The sequence below is a fragment of the Triticum aestivum genome, chromosome 7D (assembly GCF_018294505.1).
Source record: "Triticum aestivum cultivar Chinese Spring chromosome 7D, IWGSC CS RefSeq v2.1, whole genome shotgun sequence".
NCBI lineage: Eukaryota > Viridiplantae > Streptophyta > Magnoliopsida > Poales > Poaceae > Triticum > Triticum aestivum.
In genome coordinates this window covers 339294798-339304206 of record NC_057814.1, presented here as the reverse complement: position 1 = coordinate 339304206, position 9409 = coordinate 339294798, and the positions used below count along the sequence as shown (strand labels likewise).

The 9409-nt window shown below is 44.9% G+C and overlaps 1 protein-coding gene across 2 annotated transcripts; it reads left to right on the top strand.

Moving 5' to 3' along the window:
* The first annotated feature begins 407 nt into the window (after positions 1-407).
* On the top strand, positions 408-4700 carry LOC123166725 (F-box/kelch-repeat protein At1g51550). 2 transcript variants are annotated; one of them, XM_044584517.1, is made up of 3 exons: positions 408-875; positions 3351-4326; positions 4484-4700. In XM_044584517.1, the coding sequence occupies exons 1-2, from the start codon at positions 512-514 to the stop codon at positions 4319-4321; spliced, it is 1335 nt and encodes a 444-aa protein (XP_044440452.1). In that variant the 5' UTR covers positions 408-511; the 3' UTR covers positions 4322-4326; positions 4484-4700. The 2 variants fall into 2 exon arrangements, with proteins under 2 accessions (XP_044440452.1, XP_044440451.1); XM_044584516.1 differs by having other exon boundaries at positions 3351-4700.
* Positions 4701-9409: the final 4709 nt, after the last annotated feature.

Below are 9409 nucleotides of genomic sequence, written 5' to 3'. Positions count from 1 at the left end.
TGCGAAGTATCAAACGACTCCGTCTTGTCGCACAAAAAACAGGTTGAAGTTCCTTAGCATTTGGGTAAGTATTTAGGTTGAGTTAGAGCATCAAACGACTTCGTCTTGTGGTGCAAAAAACAGATTGAGATTCCTTAGCATTTGGATAAATATTTATGTTGAGTTAGAGATGCCTTTTTTTTTGCAGGGAGAGTTAGAGATGCCCTTAACCTTGTTGAAAATCAAATCAGCCCTAGCAGCCAAAAACTTACTCCCTCCACGTTATATATTAGACTTTTTGTTGACATTAACAGTGTCAGAAAACATATTACATTATATGACGGAGTAGTACTGTACCGCATCTACGTGTCATATCATCCATCTAATCATCAAAGAGGCCAAGAAACCAAGAACCATGGTCTGCTAGGTATAACATGTGGGGAATCGACTGGCAATTCATGACGCCTAGGAGGCAAACACCATGAGAAGTCACAGAGGGCAAGTGCCAAGAATCAACAAGCGGCAGTAAGCGATGGACGCGGCGCCCGTCGGACACCTGGGCTACGACCAGGTGCTGTCCATCCTGCGCCTCCTTCCAGCCGAGGCCGTGCTCTCCTTCGCCGCCACCTGCCGCGCCTTTCGCGACTGGGCCTCCTCCGACGTGCTCTGGGAGGCGCTCTGCCGACGCGACTGGGGGGCACGCGCCGCCGCCGCGGCGCTCGCGGACTGGCGGTGCGGCGTGCCATGGCGCCGCCTCTACGCCGAGGTTGCCCGACTAAGCGCCCTGCAGGCGCTCCGGCTCCAGGTGAAGGGCACCTCACCACGGCCCCGTGCGTCGCACTCAATCAACCTCGTGGCCGGCTGGCTAGTAGTCTTCGGCGGTGGCTGCGAGGGAGGTAAAATCCAGCCGTTTAATTTTTTCAGTCTATTCTTGTTATCAAATTGCTTTCTTTGGGCTTCGTATAACATCGAGGAATTTGATCATCTGGGGTTGTGTCGGAACTAAGAACTGTAGTTGATTTCGTTGTGAAAAATTGCTCACAGACTACAATTTTTTCCAGAGATCCTTATTATGCCATAGTAGTGTCGGTGTTGGTTAATTTAGTACTACCTCCGTCCGGAATTAGTTATCACTGAAATGGATGTATCTAGAAGTATTTCAGTGCTAGATACATCCGTTTGAGCGACAAGTAATTTCGGATGGAGGGAGCATAAGATATTTGCTATGTTTGTCCAAGATTAAGATAAATAATTGGAAGACAAGTTTTACTTTTGTTAGGTTGATGACAAAACATGTGCAATTATTTGGAGAGCCTAGCTGCAGCTTAGCTGAGTGAAATTTTATTTTGAGAGGAAATTTTTGATTATTTGGAGAGTATTGTACTATTTGATTGGATTTATAATTATGAGACTGTTGTCCCACATTGGCTATGGGAGGAGGCAGAGCAAGACTTAAAGGGGCGAAGCTGTCCCCTCGCAATGGACCTGGGGCCAGGACGCTCACCTAGCAGGCTTGGGATTGCGTAACAAGCGTGATTCAAGACTATTTGACCTAATACAGAAATAATAGGGGGGCTACACAATCATAGCTCACATCTCTACAGAGTATGAGTCCTGTTTCTATGCACCTCTACAGAAAACTTGCACAAATCTTAATAGCATAAGAGTTACAAGAATGTAGGGGCAAATTTGTACCAGTCACAGAAGTAGTTGCAATGTGGCTTTAAATCCCATTGTTGTAAAAGAAGATCGAACCAACAACAAATTTAGCTCCTTTGTCAGATATTATGTCTCTATTCCTTTTTGAATGCATTATCTCCCTGAAACTAAGACGCACGGTCTATTGTTCTTGCTGTGGCAGCCCATCTATCTAGTATGTATTGGTTGACTTTGATATGTGTGGGTCACTCTGCATGATCGTGTTTGTCTTGGTTAAAGTTCTGCTACTTGGTACAACTCACTCGGAGCAGATATAGGTTGGCTTCATAAGACGATAAAAAGTTGTAATGAGTAGGCACTACTATTGATTCATAAGTGGGCAAGATGTATGATATTGGCGTGGGGCACCATTAGAAAGATCACAGAAAATTGTTCCTACATGCATGAGTTAGTAGTAAAACCTTTTTCTTATCGAAAAAGTAGTACGAGTTTTACGGACTAGTTTTGTTTTAGCATAAAATAAATGTCAAAACTAAGATTACTAGTTGGCTACAAAGTTTAATCTTCAGCGTTTGTTTGCCTTTAAATGTTCAAAATTTTACGAGGGGTGTACCAAAGCAAATACTCACACACTGCTGCAGCAACACGGAAAACCAATATACGAGATTTATACTAAAGTTAAAAATCTTGGAATGTTTAAATGACACCTTTAGACCTATCTAACTTTTTTTTATTTCATTTGTTGTTACTGACTATTGTTGGTTTTTGCTGTTTACCATTTAGACCTATACTAAAGTTAAAAATCTTGGAATGTTTGCCAATGTTTGTTCAGATTCAATATTTATCTTTCGGTCTTTTTAATTAAATCTAAACACCACACTATGTTGGGTTAAGTTGGTTGATTGCCTTGTTTAGTAGGTTGAATATGAGCTGTATTACCTTGGCCTGGTAGGTTTCGAAATATGCAAAATCTGTCCTGAAGTGATTCATTATATGTCTTTTCTCCTGTGAAATTTTTATGGATGTGTGGATGTTTCTGCTCAAGTATTAAAGACGTTTTTACTAATAAAGATGTTAATTTGTGAAACGGACGGATTTTGTTCCCCCAAAGCCAGTGTCATTGCTACTATTCTGCCGATACATGTGTACCTTAGTAGAAATGCTAGATAAGTGATACCATATAATTAGCAATTTGAAGTATCACTAGTTCCATTGGTTTAGGTTATCTATTACTGTGAGCCTTATACATAACGGTGGTTTCTGTCGGTTATAGTGTTGCGTTGACTTGGATACTGACCATAAGCGTGGGCAGAAGTAACAGGTTCTACCATATACACACAACTAGTGTTGAAAAAAAAAATACACACAACTAAACGTGATACAGTAGAAGTGTCAAAGTTCAATCCAGCAGCATTTTAGTTACTCATTCTGTTGATAGTGTGAGCTCTCCTCAGGATGAGTTTGCATCTGCACATCTCTTTTCAGATGCTTATTAGATAAACTAGTAATTCTTCAGACAACTATTCCTGTTTTTAGCTTTGCTGAATTTTCTTTGTGGACTTATGTTTGAGGTTTGCACGTTTTCTCTGTCTATTTGTACATAACAACGGTTGCATTATGTTACAAATCTTTGTAGAAATCAGCTATGTAATGTTTGTTCTGATTTATTGCGATCTCGTATGCTTTCTGATATTCTCTTTTGCTCTAGTTAGGTCGTCATCTTGATGATATCTGGGCAACATATGTTGGAAATAGAGCTGGAACTAGATCATCCAATGCACTTACCTGGCAGCAATTGGCCTCTGGTACTCCAAGTGGTCGTTTTGGTCATTCATGCATTCTCGTTGGTGATGCACTAGTCCTGTTTGGCGGGATTAATGACCGTGGGCTTCGTTTGAATGACACATGGATAGGCCAAATAATCTGCGAAGAACCTTGCAGGATGAGGATCTCATGGAGACTGCTGGAGATAGGCCCCCTGGCACCATCTCCTCGTGGGGCCCATGCAGCCTGCTGCATAGATGATAAGTTCATTGTGATTCACGGTGGGATAGGGGTGCATGGAAGCCGGCTTGGTGATACATGGCTTCTTGATCTCTCTGATGGACTTCAATCTGGCAGTTGGCGCCGAATGGGGGATACTGGACCTTTGCCTTCAGCTCGTTCTGGCCACACCTTAACTTGGATTGGTGATAGGCGCATGGTTCTTTTTGGTGGTAGAGGATCAGAATATGAGGTGCTTAGTGATGTCTGGCTGTTTGATATTGGTGATCATTTGCTGCAATGGAAAGAGCAAAAGTACGATTTGTCTAGTATTCTTGGTGAATTGCCTTCTCCCCGGGCTGGGCATTCAGCAACATTTCTCTTTGGTGGCAAGATCCTTGTATATGGTGGGGAGGACAAAGAAAGACGGCGGAGGGATGATTTCTGGATCTTAGATATACCAGCTTTACTTCAGTTTGAGTCAGGTAACAGGAAAATGGCAAAGAGGATGTGGAAAAAACTAAGGATAGATGGCCAATCCCCGAATTGCCGGTCCTTCCATGGGGCATGTGTAGATACTTCTGGTTACTGTGTGTATCTTTTTGGTGGAATGGTTGATGCACTTTTGCATCCTGCAGAATCCTTGGGCTTGAGGTTTGATGGGCAACTGTATCAAGTGGAGCTTGTGCTGCATCTCTAGAATCTGTATGATGTTTTCCTATAAATATTTTCTTAGAGATAACTGTTTAGATCTAATAATGCAGTATTGTGTAGTTTTTCTTGTCAGAACACCTGGATAGTAAATCTGAAGATCTCGCTCACAGTATTTAGATGATCAAGTTCTCTTTATTTATAATTTCAGCTGCCACAATTTGGACATTGTGATGATGCTGAAAGATGGTTCTTCCCTGTCAAGTGTGTATGGGTGCAATACCTGTCACTGATCTCTGAAAGCGACGGTGATGTAGAGCGGGTTTGTCTACATATGTGTTGAAATGTACATCCTTTCTCAGATTCATATATTAACAAAGAATGTCTGTCAATACCATCTGGTAAAGATTGCTACTCCCTTTGATCCATATTACTTGTGATGACTTCTCATTATTGCTGTGAAAAGAAGGATTAGTATGCACCATCTGGGGCTTGCTGTGCAGTTTTTCATCCTGGACAGAAATTGTGGATGGATGATTAGTATGCACCATCTGGGTCACACGCGAGGAGCATGTTGTGTTGAACTGTTGTAACATCCTAAAATTCTAAATTTTGTAATGTTAATTATTTAAATAGAATTGATTTAAAATTGGCTTGTGTTGCTTGTTGTTTGTAAATTTTGACTAGGATTTGAAACTTTTGGTGTTAAATGAATATTTTATTGAGAGGGAATAAAAGGACTTTCCCAATTTTCCATTTGCATCTTATTTTGGATTTATTGAATATTCAAATGAGAGGGAATAAAAATGACTTCCTGAATATTCCTTTCGGTCTTATTTTGAACTATGAGAATATTCATAATATTTCCAATTCATATATGAGAGAGGATGACATGACTTCCTCAAAGAATGATATTTGGTGAATCATTTAATATTCTCTTATTTTGGTTTCAACATTTAAAACAAATCCAACCAAAAAAATTGAGAGAAGGTAATATGACTCTTTCAACACAAAAGAGTTGGCAATGATTTAAATCTTATTTGAATTTTTCCTCGGAGTTGAAAAAGAATGTTTTTATGGGACATTTTATGAGTGTCAAATTAAAGTTTATGAAAATATTATATGTATTTTATATAAGTATTTTGGACTGGAAAAATGTTCACTATGCTGTATGTAACTATATTTGTTTTTTTGAGCGGAATATAGCTTTTTTATATATAAAATGTTTTGGTACAATTTTGGAGCCAAAATGATTTCTGTAAAAAAATAACGGACTAAAGGCTATATTCCGCTCGCGCGCAGTGCAGCGCAGCAGGTCGGCCCACTTCAGCGCAGCGCAGCGAGCAGCAGCGCCCAAGGCCCAGCCCGGCAAGTGGCAGCATGCCGACCCACCTCACTGAGGCTGCCCGCCCAGGTCAGCGCCGCGCCCCACCTGTCTGCCTCCCCTTGGTTCCCTCCGAGCGACTGACACCCCGACCCCACCTTACCTCCTTCCACCTCCCGCTCAGTCTCCTGTTCAGGGACGACAGCGCCGCCACGACAGGGACCACACTCGATGCGCCCGATCCCTAACCCCCTCTCTGATAGCGCACGAACCTCACAAAGCTTCGCCAACCGAGCTTCCTTCCACGGCCAAATCCGGCGACAGTGAGCCGCCCCCTGCCTCCTCTGTTCGTTCGTAAATCTCCTTGTGCGCCGCATCTCCCTGACCATCTTTCCCCTTAGCACATGCTCGGATTCAAGCTCCCAAGGTCGCCCGATGTCACCGGAGCGCCACCCATCGTCGTTGCACTTCTCCGCCGCATCAAGATGCCCCGAGCTCTCGAGAGGTGCACTTGCTCAAGCTTCTCCAGTACGCACCTCCTCGTGCACTTCCCCAAGTTAGATGGTCACCAGAGCATCGCCGCAACCCACACCCGAAGCCGCCGCCGTTTTCCTCTATTTCTGGTGAGCACGCGCACAGCAACAGGTTCAGCCAATTGCGTGCCGACACGTGGCAAGTGCTACTGGGATCGCTACAGTATTTACAGAGACGTAATATCCCCTGAAGTCATACAACTTGCGCTCGATATTCAGTTTGGTGCTAGAACTTTAAAAATACGGATTTGTGGTCACCTAACTTGACATCACGTGCAAATACAGTCACAAAATACATATGCGCCCCACCTGTCAGTCAGTGATGGCGCTCGGCCTACTCATTTTTGCACAAAACACCCTCACATTTTTTTATTTGTGGAATAAGCCGACCACTGAAACGTATTTTACATAAAACTCTCTTGCTTTTTTTATTTACAGAAAAGCTAACCATTATACTGGATAATGGTACGAAAATTAAAACAAAAAAATAAGGACGCCTATTCTCGAACCCCAACCAACGATCACAACACAAGCCAGTCTAACCAATCTAACCTTCACGTTCCCACCTCATGTATGGATAGCAAACCTACATGTATTAGACGTGGAGCTTAAATCACATTTATTCTTTCTACAGGAAAAAGTGTGGTCGCCAGTTCTCTAACCCACAAACAAAGAGTAGCATACAAGACGTTCTAGCCACTAGAACCTGCACGTGTACACATCTACCGTGAATAACTAGTTTTAATGTCCTAGAAACTTGTAGATAGTATATGTAAATTACAATTTCAGCAATAAAAATAACGTCTAAATATATGCGTGTTATAAATATTGTACATACAAAGGAAATAACCTACTTTAAAATTTGTTCATGCACTATTTTAAAAGGGTTTTTTACATCTGCGCCCCTGGTTCCTTAGCTCTATTCATCCATCCCCACGCTCTTAACTTTTGCTCACTTTTCCCTACTCCCTTACCCGAAACCCTAAGAAGAGGTCACAACGGACGTCGCCGTCGGGTCAGTGCTTTGATCGTTAACTCTGACGAGTGGGGCCACGTTGGGGGTGTAGCTGTTCGACCGTTGGGCCGTCCCTTGCATTAAACGCCTGCGCGCGCCGCCACGACAGAAGCCTGCTATGCATGCACCCAACAAGCATGCATGCATGCGACGATGCGCCGACCGAGCCTGCATGCGCCGACTGAGCCTGAATGCGCTGATGCATGCCGCCACGATGCACTGACCAGCCGCTTTCGTGCACGCCAGCCGCCATGGATGCAGCGACGGTCGCTGCCGCTGGTTCCTCCTCGCACACTTGTCTCCTCGATTTAGAACCCGTTTTGCTACGACAAATAAATTGAACAAATATGTTGTGGCCGCATCCACTAGCTAGGTGGCTACATATTTGTGGCTTGTGTAAGAAAAGAAGGGTTCGTTGTGGCTGCATGCATTAGGTGGTTACTAACAAAGCGAGCTCTCTAAGAAAACAATCAACATACATGTAGATAGGGCCATCAAGCCCATAGCACGATCACATCCCATTGTTAGATTGGGAGCCAAAATGAAGCCTTCTCAGGGCACTTGCACTCTAGACCGTCCGATTGCCTGTCCAAACGACTTTCGACCGTCGGATGTTTTGATGGGATGATCTCGGCCGTCGGATTGCGAGATGGATCGATCCGGGCTGTCGGATCGACACAAACACTGCTACAATGGTGCCACTGCCTGTAAATTCCGTGCCCCACCGAGGGCATTCTCGTCTTTACACACGCACGCGTATAAAAGGCAGCAGCCCGTGTGTAACCCTAGCCGCCGCTCCTCTCGCATCCTCTTCCTCTCCCTCTCTCGATCTTCTCTGGAAACCTAACCGCGCGCGTGCTCCCTACCGCGCCGTTGCCCCCGCTCACCCTCGCGCCTTCCCCTCCTCCCCGCCCGCGCCGTCGCCCCAGCTCGCCCTTGTGCCGTCGCCCCCGCTCAGCGTCCTCGCGCCTTCCCCTCCTTCCCGCCCGCGTCGTCGCCCCCTCTCCGCGCCCTCGCGCCTTCCCCTTCTTCTCTCCCTCTCTCTGCTCAGCAGGACTTCTCCCTCCCTGCCGCCGATGAGCGTCCTCTCCGTCGGCTCCCTCTCGCCACCCCAGCACCCCTTCTCCTCTAGCGCCAAGAGGGAAGACCCGCTGCTCGGTCGCCACTCCTGCGTCGAGTTCGCCCCGTCGAGCTCGTGTGTTGCCATCATCCCGAGGAGTGGAGGTTGTCGCTTGCGCAACTGCTTCACCCGGAGGAGCACGCCATTGCCATCGATGGGAGGAACACAAGACTAGCATCAAGCCAAGGTGACCCCCTCCTCATTCCCGTCCATAAAAAGAGATCCTGGCGGCACACGGCCTTGATAATCTTGATTGGTTTTGGAAGGACCTCGATTGGTTGGATTTCCACACAAATTTTATATCCAAATCTTGTCTTTCGTGTTGTTCCAGGGATTTGTGCGGTGGAGGCAGCTATCCATTCCTGCGGTCATTGGATTAGTAAACAAAGAGGGAGGAGGTGATCACTATCAAATCTTACAGTGAACCCGTGCTTCTTTATTGAACCATTATCTTGCTACAGCCTATTATTCAGGGACGATTCTCAAGGGAGGACAGCAGTATACCTCCCTTACTTTTTTAGGTTGTATAGATTTCTTGAATTACCTGTAGTATACCTATTTGTCATTTAATATATGACTCCCTGACGATTTCTACAGATACCAAGGATATGGCTAGGCATGCATATGTGTATGTTTATGACGACACCTGCTCCAGTTGTCATAGTTGTTGTTCTTGCGTGTTGTCGCCCCCCAAACTCCCTTCTCTGGGTGAGAGATCCCTCTCCTTTCCTTTCTATTTGTTGGATTTCGCTTTGAGCCATCATTTGATTGGTCGAACGACATAGGAAGAAAGGGAGAACAGAGTGCTTCTCTCCTAAGTTATACTTGTATGCCTAGATTTTATCTCAAATAACACGTGATAGAGGCAAAGGTGTCCCGTCTTTCGATGAGATGGTGGCTATCGTTTTGGAGGAAGTCGACTTTGATGATCCGACTACGAACGTGCGAGGACGTCGCACCTTAGCAATCGCTAAACCAACTCCGAGAGGTTATTGACCACGCCGGAGCACGATCAACCTGACCACGAAGGTCTGTTTCCTGCAGGCAAACGAAGAACAAGCAAGAAACTAAGTTTGCAATCTCGATATTGCGAATATAAGAGGAAAGCTTTATTGATCAAGGTGGGGTTCTGTGGCGCCTTTGTC

Coding starts and splice junctions, on each gene's coding strand:
- LOC123166725 (XM_044584517.1), top strand. CDS start 512: ATGGACGCGGCGCCCGTCGGACACCTGGGCTACGACCAGGTGCTGTCC. Junction 876..3,350: donor CGGCGGTGGCTGCGAGGGAG/GTAAAATCCAGC, acceptor TGCTCTAGTTAG/GTCGTCATCTTGATGATATC.